We start from the raw sequence: 21331 nt of genomic DNA on the forward strand, positions 1-21331 counted from the left end.
ACCATGTGAGAATTTGTTGAAAATAGCCAAGATCTAGGGCACAATGAATAGCACAATAGAGAGACAAAATAAATTTAATAAGAATAAACTATATTCAAATCAAGAGCAAAATACTAATCAACTAGATCATTAAGAATTATTACATACAATGTAGATGAGCCTTCTTATAAAAGCAAGGCCATATGGATATATGAGCACACAATCATGATATGTGGCTCAATGAGATGCAAGGGTAGTAGGAGAAATAGTAAAATATTCCACATGAGGTGGATCACCCACCGAAGGTGGAATTATCACTCCACAATAAGTGGATATGATAAGTAATAACAAGATCACACCATAAAAGGTGGAAATTCTCCTGCATACACACTCCTAATGTAGCACATCTCCCTAAGTGTCTCATATGCAAACTACTATGTTATGCATGTACCTAAGTAAACTTAAGTAAAGTGTAATTATATCCAACATGAATAAATAATTACACCAACAAAGATCATGAATAACATATTTCCAAAATATCATCACTAAAATGCAAAGCTGGCTTGGTAGGCTTTGTGGTGGTTACAACCAGATCTTTGAAGCTTAGTTCTTGTTCTTGGTTATTTGTGGGTTGTTGTTTATCTTTGTTCTATCTTTTGCAACATTCTATTTTGGGGTTTTGGAATCTTGCTAATTCCATAAGGTTTTATGTCATTTTCAAACCTATTGTAAGGGGTTCCGGGTACCCTCAAAACCTATTTTACCCCATCACAAACATTCAACATTAATGCATCCACTATCCATGATACCTTTCACATTTCATTAAAAGAGAGAGATTCTTTTGAGCCTGTCTAGTGTTGGCAACATCTTAGAAGAGTATGACCTATTTTGTTCAATGCATTCTAATAGACAAAATGTGTTCATCCTTTTTAAGTTGTTGACTCATATGATAATTACTTGTACAAATTATTTCTCATAAATAATCCATTTTTTTGTTAACCGCTCCAATATTCTTATTAGTAATTTGAATCAATTACCTCTTATAAAAAAAGATCCTATACATGTTATAACTTTATATAGAACATTAGTGTGACTCAAATTTTATATTGAACAATACATTATAATCATTTTTATAGAATTATGAAATTATTATACCTATTATACAAGTACTAATTAGATAAATTAATTAACTTGAATTAAAAAGATTTATTAACATTTTTAGAAATAGTTACTTTCATTTATATAACGACAATAGTAGGCAATAGAAATTTACAATTAACAATAAAAAAATTTAATTGATAGGCATGCTTGTTTGAAATTTCGAGCCTCACTCAAAATATCTAAGGTGATATTTTCATTTATGTCAGTCGTCCTCTCTTGGCCTTAGTGTTATATCATTTTAGGAGAGTATAACTTTTAATTCAATACAATCTAATTGACAAAATACTTTTAATCAAGCTTAAGTTGTTGGCATGTATTGTCAACTACGTGTATAAAGTATTTCTCATCAATAATCCAATTCTTTTTGTTAATCACTCCAATATTCTTTTTAGTAATTTGAATTTACTTCCTCCTATGAAATGCATTCCTATATATGTTATAAATTTATAGAAGACATCACTAGGACTTAAGTGTTACATTGAACAACATATTATAATCATTTTAATGGATTAGGAAATTCTCATACCTACTATACAAGTACTAATTAATTAAATTAATTAATTTGAATTAAAAATGTTCATAAATATTGTTGAAAATGTTTACCTCAATTTATATAATGATAATAGAATTATACAAACAATATATTATAATCATTTTTATAGATTACAAAATTCTCATACTTACTATACATGCACTAACTAAATAAATAAATTAACTTGAATTAATGTATAGATTCATAAACATTGTTAAAAAGTCTGCTTCCCTCTATATTATGAAAATGACATGCAAAGAAAATTTACAACCAACAAACAAATTTTCTAATCGACAACCACATTTGTTTGAAATGGTAGGCCCAACTCAAAATATCTAAGTTGATTCTTTCCACTTTTGTTAGTTCTCATTAATTGATCTTAGTATTATATTGTTTCAAGAGAGTATGGTATTTTGTTCGATACATTCTAAATGACAAAATGTGTTTCTTCAAGCTTAAGTTGTTGATTCGGATTGACGACTACTTGTACAAAGTATTTCTCATAAATAATCTAATTTTTTTGTTAATTGCTCTAATATTTTAACTAGTAATACGAATCAACTATATCTTATAAAAAACATTCCTATAGGGGAAGAGTGCCAGTAGCCATAATAGCTAACTTTGCACACCCACAAGTCCTAAACGGTACATAAAATTTTAACAATTTTTAGCTTCTAGGTAGTAAAGACGAACGTTGTGTGATTTGTTATGGACACACGGGTAAAAAACATGGTCATTTAGAAGTGTCGCCGATAGCTACTTAAAGATGCCCCAACAACTGTGCACTACAACTATTTCAAAAATTGTCAATACTTATGCACAAATGCCCCAAATATTATGCACTATGGACACCAATAAAGTTGCAAGCTCCTCCAATTAAAGTCTATTAATTTTAATTACTAGGGGTAGGAGTGGGCGGCTATTAGTAAATATAAGATTTAGTAATGAACTTTAAGTTATCAATTTTTTAATTGAATAAACAAGAAGTGAACACTCATTAAAACATGGTTAGTAACAAGACCCCTTACCCTACATGTTAATGTTTTATATAAAACGTCACTTTGATTCAAATGTTACATTGAACTATACATATTATAATATCAGTATAAATTATACTAGCAATTGCACCTTGGTGTTCAATGGGTACGCTGAAAAGGTGTGGAAGGTCAATTCAATTTTTTTTAATCTATTTTTTGTACACATATGTGTAATACGTGAGGTAAATTGGTAGGACCTTTAGAAAATGATGTTGTTTGTGCAACAATAGTCTCAATGGAGAAGTGATAGCTTCAAATTAGCTATGTATCCACTCAAGTAGATCCAAACATGATTTAAATAAAATCTTTGAATTAGGAAATAGTAAGATAGAGATAAGGGAAGAGATAAAAGATGAAATATGGAGGGATGAAAATAGAGGAGAAAAACAAATAAAGGAAGAGATGAAGATAAAGAGGCAAATAAATCTAGATATAAAGGTCTAGGAAGATGGAAAGGGTGAGAGATAGGGAGAGATGTGGATTGATAGTGAGAAGAAAGATTGTTGTCTATTGTTTTCATATATTTGTGTAGTTCATCATGTGAATTGGTAAGTGTTGGCATTTGGCATAACTGATGCAGATCAGGTCATGTAGTTGAAGTTGGATGACTACACCAGTAAAGGATAGAAGTCTATTTGTGATGAAGAGATTGAGATTCTATGAATAAATGACATGCTGAGTTATTTGTGTTGTCATTGCAGGCAACTGATGATCATGATGTTCCTGCTGTTTTTTTTTAGCATCTAAGTGATTTGGTTTACCAGATGATAGGGTTTACCGACAGTGATCTAAAGTCTGTGAATTAGGACTTTAACCGGTAAAGTAGAATTATTTTGATTGGATCGATCGATTGGAAATGATTGGTGATTTGTGGTTTGAATGGTGAACTTGTATCATGCAAAGATGTATGTGATCGGAACCAGAACTTGTGATTATTATTGGAAGGCGTGTTTCAATTTCTAATGAATTTTTTCTAAGGTTTTAGTAGGGTTTAAGGACCGGTGAAGAAATATTTAAATCGGTAATGATTTATGTTATGACGGTGATTGACAACGAGTCTACTTAAAGTTGGTAATATAGCACAACCCGCATGAAAGATTTTCTTGGAAACCAACAAAATGCTTTGGAGAGTGTTTTGAGATACAGATCAGATTTCTATGATGAGTTGTGATCAATCAACAATTGATATTGCATTGTAATTTGTTGTTATGATGTGGATAGTGATCTACGATGATCTTTTGTGATCTTATTTTAAATTCTTGATGTAATTAGGTTTTGTGGTCGACCTAGTTGTGATGGTTATTTATGTAGACACAATCGATGTTTATTGAGTCGGTGGTCTTAGAGAATGTGTTAAGTCATCTAAGTGAAGCGTGTAATCTGCCTGAGAGTAGCAGAGTTATGTGTATAACTGGATCTGATCAAGCAAGCAGTGAAGTGCAAGAAAATAGATCATTTTCTTATTATTGTTCCCTAACAGTTGCAGAAGGTTAAATCCCTTGACTGGGTAGGTTCTAATAGGCCTTAATCATTTAAGTCCCCTAACAGGACAACTCTCAAAAGAGTATTAAATCCTCTCACTAGGTTGATCCTAACAGATCATCAAGCTCCTAATCGATTTGCAAGGCAAATCCCCTAACTAGGTGACTCCTGACAGGGTCTGGTCTTAACCAGGCGTATTGTAAGATTCTAACAAGGCTAAGCTCCTAACAAGGCATACTTCAAAAGAGTACAAATATTTGTGGGTGCCAACTCCCACCATGTTTTTTTCCCTATTTCGGTTTCCACATCAAAAACTTATGGTGTTCATGTGTGGAATGTTTTTCATGTAATGTTCTTGTTTATATTTCATTTCATGCATTATTTCTGAGAAACCGGTTATGATGTTTTATCAAAAGTTTATCAGAGGTTACCGGTACTGATAAGAAATTGTTTGAGAAAGTTTTTGATCTTATTGATAAGGTAAATGAATTGGTAATTGATCAAGTTTATATGATTACTTTGGTGGTGAAAGTATTGGTAAATGATTTGATTAATGTGTTAAGCAAATCTGGTAAAGAGGTTATTAGATCTGATTACAAAAGTTGAGATATTTTCAAATCTGAGATAAGCTGAAATAAGTTTGATTTTGAGTTTTAGTTGAATTGGTCTTAATATTGATTCACCCCCCTCCCCCTCCTCAGTATTAACTAGATCCTCATACATAGGATTAACAGTAAGCCATTTACCAAATGATATTGTTTGTATAAAATAGGTCTCATTGAATAACTGATAGCTTCAAATCAACTATGCATCCACTTACAAGAATCTAAATATGACTAAAATATAATCTGGATAATATATTGGAGGGCAGAAATAAATGACATGAAAAAAAAATTGTCTTTATTGTTATAGGGTAGGTTGTTCCTGAGATATTTGATTGTCAAAGTTCCTAATGTGCTTTCGCGTAAGAGTCTATCATGATTAGAATGATAGTAAAATATACATTATATAATATATTGGAGAGTATGTATCAATTAATGTGAAAATTGAACTTAGCAGTGAATTAAAATATGATGATTAGGCTAAAAATTGCACTGAGGTCACGTAAGTTGTGTACTTTATTGATATATATGTATTTGTTTACAATATAAGAAAACATTTAACTTATGAAATATAGATTACAATAGATAGATTTGTTGTTTTAAGGAGCTTGACATGAATGGTTGCTAACAAATAAACATCCCTTTATCGAATCTGCAAAATTTGCAATGTTTAAGAATTTGAATGGATGTTTACAGAAAATATTCTTCTTTATATAATTTGTGTCCTTTAACATGAATGATGTTAGATTATTCATTTGGTATATGACTTTGATTAAAAATGTTTACCATTGTAATTTAGCTAAAATAAGAAATTTAACTGTAAATTTCAAGCTTAGTCCAAGTTCAAATCTAGTGTTTCATAAAGAAATATCCTTGCAAGAAGTTACAAAATTATTAGGACTAATAAATTGTTTGCATATATACTATTTCTACTGTGTTGAGGATTTTAAATAAAAGTTGTACTATTTGTTGATAAAATAATTACATCCATTACAAGAAATTTAACAAATCCGATAATATTATTGGAGTAGATTTTAATTATTAATCAGGATCCTTAGCTGACGTTGATAAGAAGGTCCCGAGCTATGTTTGGACAGATTTTGATTACAAAATTACATACCTACTATGTGCGGGAAAAGTGGTGCAATGAAACGGAAATTTCGGTTTCTAGACAAGTCCACACACCAATGGGACTCTTGGTGCAAGTTATGGAGCTATGTTGAATAGCTCAACTCCCCAAGTGACATTCCATTGTTCTCTATCTCACAGGATCCCTCAAGCCAATGCCTTTTCTCTTAGATCACTGAGCAAAGTGACTTAGGAATGACAACTATGAGAACGAGGGATATTGATCAACTTAATATGAATGCAATCCTAGTTGTGCATGATATTAAATCTAGTATGACTTTAACTAGCATGGATATGATGATAAGATAAGAGATTAGTAAAATCTATCCTAACATGATATACTAGTCTAATATGAGAATGCTTATGATAATAGAAATGCTTCTAAAAATGCTTATTTAGATGATTTCTATTCAAAGAGAGGCTAAATGCCTGATTTAAAATGATTATATTAGATGCTTAGTAAAATGTCTATAAGTTTGATACTAAGGACTTGTATATGAAAATGAGAGAAGAAAGGCTCTATTTATAGGGAAAACAGGGCAATGGATGGTCAAGATTGGATGATCTTATCAAGGGCTACGATTGAAAGATATCAATCCATGTTTACAATTCTCACCAATGAAATGGTGACAATTGTCAACATAAGACTGCTTGAGAGGAGATGTAAGAAGAATTTAATGCTTGAGAAGACCTCATGGTTACCTTAGGAGGTAAGGGTTAAGGTTAGGTTAGGGTTATCCATTGGATAAAGCTTTTATCCAAAGGATAAACTCTTGTGCAAGGGTTAATAGGATAACCATGGTCAAAGCAATGAATGCTTGATGAGGCCCTTGAGTTAGATGAAGGTTTAGTTAGAGAGAAAGTCTCTAATCATGCAAGAGGGTTGAGTTAACCATTAATGGTTTGGAATACTTTCAAGGTTAACTTGTTGAAGACATAAAGCCTTTAATGGTTTTCAAAGACTTTGAGGGTTTGAGAAGTGACTTCCCTTTGCTTAGGGATGTGACAATATTTAGGAGATAGGTTAGGCTAATTTAGAAGTGATTAGAAGAATCTAGAAGGGGGTTTAGAGAGGCAAGTGGGCTATGTAGGATTTTGCAAGTGGATGGAGGGGAATTTTAATTTTTTTAAATTACTTTATTTCAACAAAAATGATGCAACTTGCATAAATACAAGAGAGGGATTTAAATGAATAAATTAGATTTATTTATTTGCAATTAATAATTTTAATTAAATGTAAATTTAATTAAAAGGGGAGAAAGGGGAATTAATTAAATAAAGTGATTTATTTAATTAAAGCCTATGAAAGACTTAGGTGAATTTAATTAAATAAATTGAGTAATTTATTTAATCAAATAGATGAACGTGAATAATTTAATTAAATAGAGAAATGAGATTAAAATGAATATTAAATATTCATTTAGGAAAGTGGTCATGTTTATAGATCTACACCTACCTATAGTGATCTTTAAAGGTGAATGAGGTACCGCTTGACATACGATACCTTAATCAATTGGTTTTGTGCCTCCCTTATCAGTGAAAAATGATTGTATCTTGATTAATAATTAAAATTTGCTCCAAAAATATTATCGGATTTGTTAAATTTCTTGTAATGTATGTAATTATTAGAAATATTCTTGGACAAAAATCATATCAAATGGGGAGAATATTTCCATTTAACCCATGAAACATGTTGCACGGGAGGAAGCTATAAAATAATAATAGCACTTCACTATAAATTTTCAAAACGTCTCATTAAAAAACGAAACATGAAATGGAGGACAACTTCATTACTTTCTTCTATTCCACATTTTGCTTATATGTCTACTAGGGTAGTTGCAACTACGACAGCTGACAAAAACCTTACTTCCGTTATGCTTTTACGGATTACCCTTCTCTAAAGCCCCTAAATTGGCACAGACTGGAAGGATGCTAGCAAAGGTTGTGAAATTTGGTTTTACACATTCCAATTGCATTTGTCTGAAACTTTCTAAAGCCTTTTCAACAAATCCATTTTGAGCATATCCTATGAACCTATGATCAATGCAAACCACGACACCACATTTCTTTAAGGCATTATGTCAAACAATTCACATACCCAGTTCCAAAGGTCCCATTCGAGTAGAGGGAAGGAGGACGGTGGCAAAGGTTGTGGAAAATGACCGACTTTACACTCGCCAGTTGCATTTGCTCAAAGGTTTCTAAAACCTTCTCAAAACGCCCATTTTGAACATATCTTGCACTCATCGCATTCTCTGAGACTACGTCTCTTTGAAGCATTTTGCCAAATAGTGCACACACCTTATGTATGCTTCCACATTTCAAATACATGTCTACCAGAGAACGTGTAACTAAAACGTCTGACAAATATTACCCTTCCATTATGCTATCTTGATTTACTTGAAATGACGTCAACAAATGACCTCAAAGACGAATAACTAAAAACTGCAAACACGCCACAAGAGATCTTAGTTTATTTTTTACCTGCGACGGCATCGACAAAACGACGGCTCCAAAAATATTTTTGCGGGCACCGTGAAAAAAAGTTCGGCTTGAGATATCATGCAAGTCCCACAGGGTTCACCGTGAAAAAAAGTTCGGCGTGAGACATCACGGAAGGTGGATTCTGACGTTACAGCAATGTTTTTTCCGTGCATGTTTGACATAGATGTACAAAGCCCTACCAAAGCATATAATAGAAGGCAGAAAATCGAAAATATGAATTGCGGGGATGGAAAAAAAAGAAAGAGCTGACAAAAATAGTGAGCAAAAGAAAACTGTCATCGAAAAACAATAGAATTTAAAGTGAGGTTGCAAGTAATAAATTGTGTAGATGGGTCGTTCGGAAATATATATGAATTCAACTAGTGGTGGAGGGAAACGATGAAAGCGAATTCTAGAAAATGTCACTTTTTTGCCGTCAAATCGTGTACACAAAAGATGATGATGACAAAAAACGAATAGATGGTTGTAGGGAGTGCAATCGTCTTGCACTGTCTCTCTACAATTGTGCACCGTTGATAGATAAATAGAATTCGTCCACCTCATATAAGATAGCACCAATCTTTATTGAAAAACATATAGGGGAAAGGACCCAATAGTTGAGCATGTACCAATTGTTGTGAGGGTTGTTGACACCTTTTGTTCCAAAAATTGAACAAATAAAATCTATTGTTTGAAACAAAAAATACCATTTTTTGTTAGGAAATGTGCCAACAGTTGTTAGGAAATGTACCAATAGTTGTTAAGAAATGTACTAATATTGTAAAAAGTAACCAATCAGGTGATGCCATGTCAGCTGCACAACTATTGGGGTCTTTTTTGCACGCCTATTGGTCTCACTTTTTTTGGGGGCTATTTTGGACACGTTGGCAAAAAGCATGCTGATGTGGCATCATATTTGATGATGTGGCCCTGAAACCTTAGTTATAAGCAGGGGACTTGCCAAGTAAGCTGCTGTAAAAAAATCAGAGTGATTTGAAATTTTCAAGTAAGATTTTGAGAAGCGCGAAGTTAGGGTGCACAACTACTGGGTCCTTTCCCCTATTAATAATTAGAATAATAATTAGAATGTACAAGAAGAAAGCTTCTTTCTAGTAAGAACCATACAAGTACTTATTTAATAAATAAATTAACTTAAATTAATAAAAGATCTGACAATAAAATTTACTTCTTTCTAAAAAGTACCTACAATACAATTACTAATTTAATAAATAAATAAATTAACTTAAATTAATAAAAGATCTGACAATAAAATATACTTCCATTTATATAATGACAGTGGCAGGCAATCGGAATTTACCACCGACAATCAAATTTTCAAATTGACAGCCAAGTTTGTTTGAAATTCCAGACCATGCTAAAAATATCTAAGGGGATTTTTTTTTTCAGTTTACGTTAGCTGTCATTTCTTGGCCTTAGTGTTAAATAATGTACAGATGATCTGATCTGATCTGAACAGAATTGTCCCGTGATACCTTCCCTGACAACGCCCTCTACTGGAAAAAGACACACATATCAATCATCCTACAAATATCATCTGTACTGTGTTGCAACGTGTAAGTGATCTAAGCCACTTGCAGATTTACTCAATGCTTCAGACCATTCCGGACACCACTTGTCACATTTAAATTTACTCTTCAGTCAATGTCAGACATTTATTTCTGCAATTTGCGAAACCCTGGGTATGGTCTTCTGACTATCCCAATTTTTTTATATATACGAACTCATTTCCTTGGGAAGAAAAAAATAAGAGGAAAAGAAGAAGAAAAGGAAAATCTTTTAGGCTTTGAGAATGATGAGTGAAGAGTATCATGCGGCTCTGCAACAGATCGCATTATATTTGCTCGGCGAGTCCTACACTCCTGCCATTTCCTCTGCGGGAGTAGACGAGACTGCATTGCCGTCAGATCACGGAGAACATTTGAAAGCGGGCGGCGGCACCAGACGCAGTGAAAGTGACAGTTACATTTCGTCGCTTAAGATTTCTGTTCCCGTTAAGAGACGCTACAGAGGAGTGCGACGCAGGCCATGGGGGAAATTTGCGGCGGAGATTCGGGACTCCAGCAGGCATGGAGCCCGCACTTGGCTCGGCACTTTTAGTACAGCGGAGGCCGCCGCTGCTGCATATGACCGTGCCGCTTTCAGAATGAGAGGAGCTAAGGCTTTGCTTAACTTTCCCCTTGAGGCCAACTCCCACACTGAGTCTCGCTCAGGGTGTGGTCACGTGGAGGCCAAAAGCACAAGAAATGAAGATGAAAAGTAAGTTGTTGGAAAAGTGATGTGAACGTAACGCTGAGTCCCTTGTATATATTTTGTTGAAAGTAAGTTGTTGGAAAAGCTATGGGAACGTAACGCTGAGTCTCTTGTATATATTTTATTATTGCATAATAACAACTCCTCCCCTGTTTCTCTCATCTGCTTTACCTACATATTTTTAAAACCCATATTATTAATTGTACAGAGATGGTTTCAAATCGTGGATGATGTTTCCCATTACATGTAAACGATATTGTATTATATCTTCAAAAATAATATAGTGATGAAGTATTCTGTTTTAGAATGGTTTAAATCACACAGATTAAGTTTACACTTTTAGGTTTAAAAGTGTTATATTCAGAGTTGACTTACATTTTCTAAGTTTATTATATTGTTTAAGGTGTGTGGTCACACACTTAGAAGTGTTAAACACTCGAATTGACTTAACATTTTCTAGGCAGCGTTAAACACTCGAATTGACTAACATTCTCTAGGCTTAATATATTGCTTAGTGTGTGGGATTTAAGACTCCCCATAAGTGATAATTAGTATCTTTGAAGAAGCACTTGTTTTATAATAAAATATTTAATAGAAATATATTAAAAAAAAATTATTGTTCATTTTAATTTGTTACAAATATTACAAAGTTAAAATTACATAAAATCTAAGTTTAAAAAAAAATCCTACATAAATAATTAACAGTATATTAAAATAGTTATTTAAATAAAAAAGTAACTTAACATTTCAATATTTCTAGTTTTATTTAGATCAGTGTTTTTATTTAAGATATCTATATTGATTTATAAATAATATAATTTTTTTATTTAGCGTTATATTTTTATATATAATATTTTGTATTTTTCTTTTATATAAAAAAGTAGGAACCCAAGGTGGCCGAGGGCTAGAGGAGGTCATGAAAACTCAATTTTATGCATGATTGTGTTAGAACCGGAAACAAAACAAAAAAGATCCAATATGCATTAAGTGTGGGCCACTTTAGCTATATTACGGGTGATTAACCCTGAATAAGCTTATGAATAAGCTTAGTTGATACTGGATAGAGCATGCTAAGAAAGATTTCCAAGAGCATTTTTTGCGAGCACATAAAAGAATGGTGCAAAGGGGAGTTTTGTAAGGTGAAATGAGGTGAGATGATTGCATTAATAGTTATTTAGCATTAATATCAATGAAGGAGGACCAAGTTTTGCACTAACTAAGGCTTTATCAAAATCATGTTTTATGATAAAAGAATCCTAGGCAAATTGTTGATCCCATTCAATTGTCTCCCAAGCAAGGACCAAGTTGTCTGATATGAATATTCCTCCTAAGAAGTTGGTCCACTCTAGACAAACAATCACTCATGTGATGGCTTTGATTCTTCTTGCTAAAACTTTAGCAATGATTTTATTTGATGTATTGAGGATGCTAATAGATCTCCAACACTAATTGTGTTTTCATTTTTACCTTTGGGAATCAATTTAATTAGTTCCTGATTGATAATTACACCCAAAGAACCAATTTCAATGCCTTAAAGGTACACATACTATAAAAATCCTCTCGAATATGGGGGAGAGAGCTCTTCAAAATTCAACAAGTAAACCATCAATTCCCAATATTTTTTTTAAGGCCATACATTGCAAGGTGTCAACAATCACTTCAATATAAAGAGAAAGTGGTCAAGGCATTTGTTGTTCTTAGGATCTATTTTTTATGGAATGTTAACCCACAATACATTCTTCAAGAATGAGATAAGGGAGTCTTGTTAGAGTGTTGTTTACACCATAAAACTCTACCTAGTTGGATTGCAATGTCTTGCAAGAAGGAACAAAAGACTAGTTTAGGAAAGGGAAACTCGACCCACATAAGATATCTAGATTTGATTATTACTTCAAAATATATTTTTTAAATATGTTTTAAATTTTGCCTACACTAACAAAAAGGGCACTTGGCTGATTGTAATTTCAAATAATTTAGTTTATCCCCTACAAGTAACTTATGGTGTAAGATTTTCCACGACAATTTGTGCATTTTCTTATGCCTTAAGACATTCAAATTTGAGCACTTATGCTCCTCCAATTGTTTTTTGGTCATACTACATTTATTTGTTATTAAGTCATGCATTTAATTTCAATGTTGGAAGCAAGTTAAGATAGATTCTCTTCAAAGAAAAACAAGCAAATGATAATACATTGTAGGAGTGTGCATAGTTTCAAAAGAAGTCCCATAGGAACCAATAATTTAACAAAAAACCAAGAGCTTCTTAACTTTATTATTTAGACAAAACGAATTTTTGGAAATTTGTCAACTGCTCTAGTTAAGAGCTTTGAAGTCCCAAATATCTACAAAACTAGATACTCTCTTGTGTTCTCCAACAATTTTTATCAAGCAACTATAATTCTCAGGGTTTACTCTGACATTTTTTTTTAATTGCTTCTCTTTTCTCGCAGCCGAGTCCCTATCAAATTTGAATATCAATGTCATAGACCAGCTTCAATGTATCAAAAAGCAAGCAATACAATTTCAAAGATGTCATAAATTGAAACCAAATCAAAGATTGTTAAAATTGATGAAAGGACTCTTTCTTTCAATCTTCTAGTGACTATTGCTAGTTTAATTAGACTTTTTTTTTTTTTTTTGAGCTACTTGATGATAGAATATTCTTTATAAAACTCCTTTGTTCAATATAAAAAGAAAAAAGTTATCTTATCCATTCTTAGAAAAGATAATAGATCTGTCTAGAAACTATTGTAATAAATTGAGATCAAATCAAAGATTGTTAAAATTGATGAAAGGACTATTTCTTTGAATCTTCTAGTGACTATTGCTAATTTAAGAATAATAGATCTGTCTAGAAACTATTGTAATAAATTGAGATCAAATCAAAGATTGTTAAAATTGATGAAAGGACTGTTTCTTTCAATCTTCTAGTGACTATTGCTAATTTAAGAATAATAGATCTGTCTAGAAACTATTGTAATAATTTTTGATCAAATCAAAGATTGTTAAAATTGATGAAAGGACTGTTTCTTTCAATCTTATAGTGACTATTGCTAATTTAATTAGACTAAATTTTTTTTTGAGCTACCTGATAATAGAATATTCTTTATAAAACTCTTTTTTGTTCAATATAACAAGGAAAAAGTTATCTTATCCACTCTTAAAAAAGATAATAGATCTGTCTAGAAACTATGGCAGATAGCGGTTGCCCATGGTATTGAACCAGCAGTTTCACCAAATAGCAGACATTGAAATCTTTCTTTTTTTATTCAGTCTGAACACGAAATCCCCGAGGGAGGCTCAAATAATGGTACGGTCGCTTCAAAAATTAGTAATAATAACAATAACGATAAGGTCGGAATGAATCTACCCCTTGGATTGTCGTCCACTCATTTCAGTTCCTTTACTCAAATGACTCACGGTTTGTCAACGACCATTAATATCGGTGAAGCTTATCATTCATTGTCTGACGTGTTGCAACTTGCCAACTTGTTCACAGACACTTCAATCATTAATGGATTACACCTCACAATTGCCATTGCCGACTCTCTCTTCTCCTTTTTCTATATAACACAAACCCAACAATGCCCAAAAATGACCACACAAATGGCTTTGACGATATCGAACGAAGAATTCAAAGGGGCTCTGCAACAGATTGCCTTGCATTTGCTCAGCGATGACTCCCCGCCCATAACTCCCTCTGCAAGAAAAGACCCCGTTGACGGAAAACAGAAATTGAAATGCGGCAATAGACGGACTGTTAGTTCGTCGGTTGAGATTTCTGTTCCGTGTGAGCGACATTACAGGGGAGTGCGGCGCAGACCTTGGGGAACATATGCTGCAGAAATCAGGGACTCCACGAAGCAGGGAGCCCGCACGTGGCTTGGAACTTTCGACACTGCAGAGGCCGCCGCCGTGGCATATGACCGTGCTGCCTTTAAGATGAGAGGGGCTAAGGCTCTGCTCAATTTTCCCCTCGATGCCGCCTCCTACGCTAGCGGTGATCACATGGAGGCCAAAAAGAGAATTAGAGACGAAGCGTAATCGGAAGTGGAGCCACCGCCCTACAGAAAGATTAAAACTGGAAAGAAGGAAGATTACAATGATGACGAAGATTACAATGATGACGTATTTGGAGAGTTGGAAAATAGTAGTTGTTCTTTTTTTGCCCTTTTCCCACCACCGATGGTCAATTAGCGGATCCTGCCGTTCCCTTATCTTGTATACTTGTTCTTCATTGTATCAGATATACCCTACTTTGCAAATTTATTCTTTGATTCTCTCCTAAACATGCTGTTGGATACCCTTGCTTTTCTGTTAAAAGTTCATCACTGTAAACAAGCTGTTTTTTATTTTTTCGTTTGGAAAATCTGAGTTTTTAGTCTGGTTCGTTTTCAGAGAGATCATTTGTGGAGGATCTCCTTCCACTTGGATCACTTTTAGGGGCATCTTTTGTCTTCCAGTTCAATGGTCCAAAAGAAATTTGATTCTTGATAGCTGCCCACCAACAAAATGGCATGTATAATTTTTTTAATGTATATTATTTTCTACTTGAGCACTTCTTATTTTCTAAATTTCTAATATCCGTTTGTGTTTAGTGTTTTTTTAAATATTTAGAAATAGATTGTGTTTAGTGTTTTTTTAAATATTTAGAAATAAATTGTGTTTAGTGTTTTTTTAATATTTAGAAATAAATGATGAAGTTATGAATTTCCTAGAAGTGTTCAAAAAGTAGCATCACCAAACTTTTATGTGCATTTATGACAATATTTTATGAACAACAATGTTATATAAAAATAAAGAGGTCCATCTGCAACAATATTGTTGTATAATATAAAAATGATGACACCAATTATTAAATTAACTATATGGGATAAAGATCAACCATAGCTAGGTGTAATGAATCCACTACTGATCTATAAGATAGATATCATTATGTGTTTTGATATGAATAGAGTGACCACTTCAAATGAGGTCATGCTTAATAATCTTTTAAAAATAAAAAATAAAAAACATTATTTTGATGGATGTGTATAACTAATTTAAATAGACAAGAATTTCACTAAATGATGGATCAAATAATGAAACTAAAAAGCAAAACATTTACTAAGTTATTTTTCTTTAATTATTAAATATGATATATTTATTTAATAATGTGATTTAAAATAATGAAAAAAAAATAGTTTAAATTATTTGGAATTTACAAAAATAAATAATATTTAATTGAAATTGATTTAGCACAAGTTTTAAAATATGTAAGAAGAAAAGATAATATGGAATATGTTCAATTATGTTGTTGTATAATTTATTAAAGAAAGCATATAAGTGGATTATATTGTTGGATTAAAATTAGGTTTTTTTATTTTATTTTATATTAAATTGGAATATGAATGTCGACACTTGATTAGGTGTCATTCATTTGAATTATATTTGTTAGTAACTCTAGATTAGTATGTATTTACATAAAATATAGATCAAGAGTCTAAACTTGTATCTATGCTTCTAGTTAACCCAACATGATACAATGAGAAAGTAATCAAAATAAGTGTTGTAGATTATATACACACACACAAGAAAATAGTCAGTTACTAACACAACAAAGTAAGATACAACCTTTCATATATTATCCATGTAATATACATCTTATATTTATACCACAAGCATAGATATGCTTAGCCCATTCACTCTTTTGTAATCTCTTTTAGTCCTCTATTCCATACATTTTTGTTTATCTAACTCCTAACAATTTCACCATTTCTAAGTTACGGTCCATTCACAACTTAAATAAGTAGGTGTGTACCACATCCTCTATATTCTTTTAGTATCATATGACATCTATTGAGGGGTCTCTTGAATGTGTGGTAATTGTTGTTGGATCATAGAAATAAATTTGTCCATTTTTTTCTCTAATGATAAGCATTTATGCATGAAATCTTATTTGGCAACACTCCCAAATGCTTTAGTAATTTCGAATTTTTGTAGTGGTGAATTTATGTTACATCAATCTATGGCCCTATAAGTGTGCCAAGAATGATATTTGACCTTATCATTGGTACTATCTACGTCATTTTTCCATATACTCTCAAATATTTTCCATTGGGTAATTTTCCAATTGAGTTATTGGAGTTATAAGTATTTTTAGTCACCTTATTTTGTATACTTATTTTCTTGAAAATCATCCTTTGTTTCTTCTTCTTGTTGAACATACCACGGGACTAAGAGGGAGGGGTAGGGGAGGGGGTAAATCAGTCCTGGCCTCAAAATACTTAATTTTTTATCTTTAAACTTCAAACCACAACTATATAATTACAGCAATAATAAATTATGAAATCACAAGGCACAACAAACACATGAAAACTAGATTTCCATGGAAAACCCTAAGCAAGGAAAAGCAACGATGAGAATCACTCACAATATGAATATATTTTTTTACAATGTTGCCTCTAGAACCCACTGCTCCTAAGAGGTCTTGCAGAACTAAGGTGCACAACCTTAGGGAAAGATGCAAATGATTTGCAGAACTAAGGTGCACAACCTTAGGGCAAGATACAAATGACTTGCAGAACTAAGACATATTGTCCCAAGGCAAGATATAGAAAGTTGCCAAGAGACTCACTATCTTTCGACAGAGAAAGGAATAACTGGATTGAAAATAATAAGATCTCTTGATCTCATGAAATTGTCCTTGAAACATTGTGTCAAGTGACCAATATCATGGAAAACACATCTAATTTCAAATACTATCTCAAAAAAATGCCACATTGAAGATATCATCATCAAAGCTCTTCACAACTAACTTTCACACATTTCTAACATCAAATTTGCTTGCAAATCATTCACATCGGCTACTTGTCAATTCACACACATCCACACTCCTTTATACACAAGATTAATCATTAAAACCCTTAACTAGGTCGACCACATACAAAATAAAAAATATTACACAAATTTCGCCACCTAGACCTAAAATATCCATTCTGGTCCAATCCAGGAGATAGAGAAGACCTAAATGCATCACAAAACATCCTTTCCATATGATTCCAGTGAACCATACACAACAACACATCCTCCAAAGTCGGTATCAAATGAATCATGTAGATAAACATTAAAGCATAGCTAGTCGACCCAGAACTAATCACCAATGCAAATTATAGAATGTGGATCTCCACACACCATGTTGAGACCCAAAACACCAACCAAACTCATTATACAAATCAAACTCAAACCAAAATAATATGATCCAAGTAGGATAAACCACCACAATCAACCAAAAAACAAACCGATTGACAACATTGAACTCTAAACATTATAACTCCACTTGCCAATCAAATCATCACCTAAAAATTGAATTGGAACACTACACAAACCACAAAAATATGTCCTCCAAACCGCAACACTTGAATCCACATATTTGGAAGCCACCAAGCATTCTCCAAACCAACTCTGACATAAAAACTCATTGTCAAAAACATCAACAACCAACTCTACCATCTAATAAACAAAGGACCTGCAAACTTGATAGTGCAATATACACAAAACATAAACAATATATCGAGAGCCACAACACAATCTCCACATACTAGAGGAATGCAAAGCATTCTTCCACTAGGACATTAAATACTTTTTCCTGCATATTGAAACTTCCACTACACCATCCTTTCGGAAACACCTCAACATCTTCACTAGACCACTCAATAATACCAAAACATTCACTTTCTGACCATCTGCAATACGTAGTGACATCAATGACAACACAAGACATGTTGACATCAATGACAACACATTACAACAACTCAAGTTTCCAACACTTCTCACATATTTTCCTCCTCCATGCCTTTTTTTCTTCTTATGTGTGTTCTCTCATTTCCTCTTTAATACTTTATCTAACTTCATCTATGATATTTATACCACAAAAACATGTTTCACCTTGTATATTTCAAGTCTCCTCTTCTATTTAAATTTTTTGTGGAGTTGCAGTTATTGTTGTTTTCTTTATTTTTACAAAATTCTATAATCATATTCTTCCATTTTAACTACCCCATCTTGTAATATTGGACTATATCTCGATATTTATTCCAATGAATCAAAGTATCTCCACCCTTTTCTTTATTCTTTATTTCTTATCTTGTAGGTTTTTAAGCTCCAATTTACTATCTAGTGATAACTTTATTCTCTTGCAACTTCATGGAATTTTTCTCTATCTAAAATATTTTTTGTTAGGAAAATAGAGTCACAACCTTAAAATTACAAAATGTTATTGTTGATAGTTGAGCGCATGGGTGAGAGGTGGGGGAGTGTGTAGAGGGCATCTCGTTGGGATGTCTAGAGGTAGTGTCTTTGAAAGCCAAACTTTACTTAATTTTTTATTATTGTGAATTTGGATTTTTCATCATTAGGTCTCACATCTGATAGTAGAGATTATGTCAAGGATATTATGGATGGACATTGTAATGTATACTGAGAGTCTGACGGTTGTTGTGTTTCCTTTGAATCTCTGGTTGGTGATACTTCTATGAAAGGATTGCTCTACAAGTATATTTTAATCTTGTAATTTTTTTGATTAATATATAATTGAGCAATTTTTGGAGTGTGGATTTTCCTCCTAAAAGGGTGTTTGTCACATAAATCATTATGTTGTCATTGTTGTGGCAAGAATGTTTTTTTTGTTTATTTTTGTAATTGTTGGAAAGGTCTAAAAAGCTTTTCACAACCTTCCCCTCAAGATTAGTGTAGGAAGTTGTTTCATTACCTTAGCTTCCTTATATTTTTCCTTATTAGCTTTCTAAGTTGTTCTAATTTATATAGCAAGTTCCTATTATAATCTATAGTATGATTTTAAATTACAATTCTAGTGTATAATATTATCTCTCCATCATTCTTGAAATGCATAACTTGGGCATCCATGAAGAATTGAGGAAAAATATGTTATTATTATTCTAGATAGATTATGAGATAATATTTTATTGATATTGAATAAGAATAACCAATCCAAAATAGTATCTTTCAAGGATTTAGGGAATTTTTTTACAAAAAGAGCATCCTCAAGAATGAAATTGTTGTGTAAAGAAATAAATGCCGACACATGATTGTATCGAAATGTGGTAGCCATTGAACACACTTTAGGATTGAGAGGGGGGTGAATCAGTCCGAACAAAATACTTAAACTTTATTTCACAATCCACAATCAAATTAACCTTATTCTTAGCAACAAAAGTGAAATATGAAATAATGAATCACCATGCATAAGAGAACACCATATTTATGTGGAAAACTCAAACAGGGAGAAACCACACTGACAATCAACTCACAATATATAAAGGGTAAGTGCACCAAGATGGTGTGCAAAAAGGGGGATATAAGTGGACACCTTTTTTCTGAAATCAGCTAAACCAAAATATGAAGACTATTCCACTCAAAATATGAGGATACACAAAGAACAAAGATTGTATTACTTTAAATCTAGTTTCCAAACTACTATTTTTTTTCAAAATTGGATAAGATTAAGGGGGTCCAATCCTTCACGCACAAAAAACAGATCCTGATTTTTTCTTAAAAACATAACATAGTGTCTTGCGTGCGCATCAAAAAAGTCATAGTTAGATTTAGTATTTTGACAAATATTTTGGTAGAAAGATAGTTAAGAGTGAACACCACAAGTTATGTATTTTTTTTGTAATGATTTTTTGAAACAGGCACATCCTAAAAATCAGGTACCTGTTCATGTGCGAAGCATAACCTGCACCAAAATAATCGAAAACGTAATTTTTTTTTAAAGTGTAAAGAATCAAGTGCACTACAATAATATATAAAGTAAATTTTAAATTTGGATAAGTAGATCAAAAAAAATGGTACACATGTCTCTGAGAACTATGGAGACATTGGTAAAAGAAATTCAAGGTTAATATGTTAATGTTGCTCAAATTTTAAAAAAATTATATGGTTAGAAAGCTCAAAAGATGGGTGAAATTATATTGGAAATTTTAAAAATACTCACTTGATAACATGTAAACCTGATGACAATGAAATTGAGAAACCAGACTTGAAGAAGAAAACACGTAAAAAGGAGGGAAAAAGGCTCCCAAGCCTAAGTACAAGGCGACATGCGTATGGTTTATTTAAATTAAAAACGTTTATGAGTTTTTTAAAACAAAAACACGATCATGTTTAAAAATAAATAAAAACGCATTCATATTTTTAAAAATACAAAACATGTATGTGTTTTGCTTACATAAAGTTAGACTAGTAACATGGACTTGTATGCAATTCATTTAGCATTCCCTTAGTTTTTTTAGCATGTAATATACATAAAATATAACATTTAAGTATAAGTTATATTTTATGTATATATTGTCAGGATGTTTGAGAGTGGTATCAAATCTCTAGGAGTCAGAAAGCAGATTCTAGATTTTAAGAGATCTTATAATTTTTTAAACATAGTCAAATTTCCATAATCAATAGACTTATATCATCATTCAATTGTTATCTCTCTATCACACGGTCTTTGCCTCCCCTAAGCTCTAGACCTATCTATTTTCCTATCTCTTTCCTCCTCTCTTCACCTTTCTCTATCTCACTTTCTCATCTCTCCCCAAGCTTTAGATGTTATAATTTCTTAGACATAATCAAATTTCAGTAATCATTAAGCACACACTCTC

At 32.4% G+C, this 21331-nt stretch overlaps 2 protein-coding genes across 2 annotated transcripts; both read left to right on the forward strand.

The window, feature by feature from the left end:
- Positions 1-10148: 10148 nt before the first annotated feature.
- LOC131072120 (ethylene-responsive transcription factor 14) lies at positions 10149-10837 on the forward strand. The gene has a single exon (XM_058008180.2). The coding sequence runs from the start codon at positions 10216-10218 to the stop codon at positions 10684-10686; it is 471 nt and encodes a 156-aa protein (XP_057864163.1). The 5' UTR covers positions 10149-10215; the 3' UTR covers positions 10687-10837.
- A 3345-nt stretch (positions 10838-14182) lies between these two features.
- Positions 14183-15234, forward strand: LOC131072121 (ethylene-responsive transcription factor ERF105). Its single transcript, XM_058008181.2, has one exon. The coding sequence runs from the start codon at positions 14271-14273 to the stop codon at positions 14718-14720; it is 450 nt and encodes a 149-aa protein (XP_057864164.1). The 5' UTR covers positions 14183-14270; the 3' UTR covers positions 14721-15234.
- The last annotated feature ends 6097 nt before the right edge of the window (positions 15235-21331 follow it).

Source organism: Cryptomeria japonica, chromosome 6 (assembly GCF_030272615.1).
Source record: "Cryptomeria japonica chromosome 6, Sugi_1.0, whole genome shotgun sequence".
NCBI classification, from domain to species: Eukaryota; Viridiplantae; Streptophyta; class Pinopsida; order Cupressales; family Cupressaceae; genus Cryptomeria; species Cryptomeria japonica.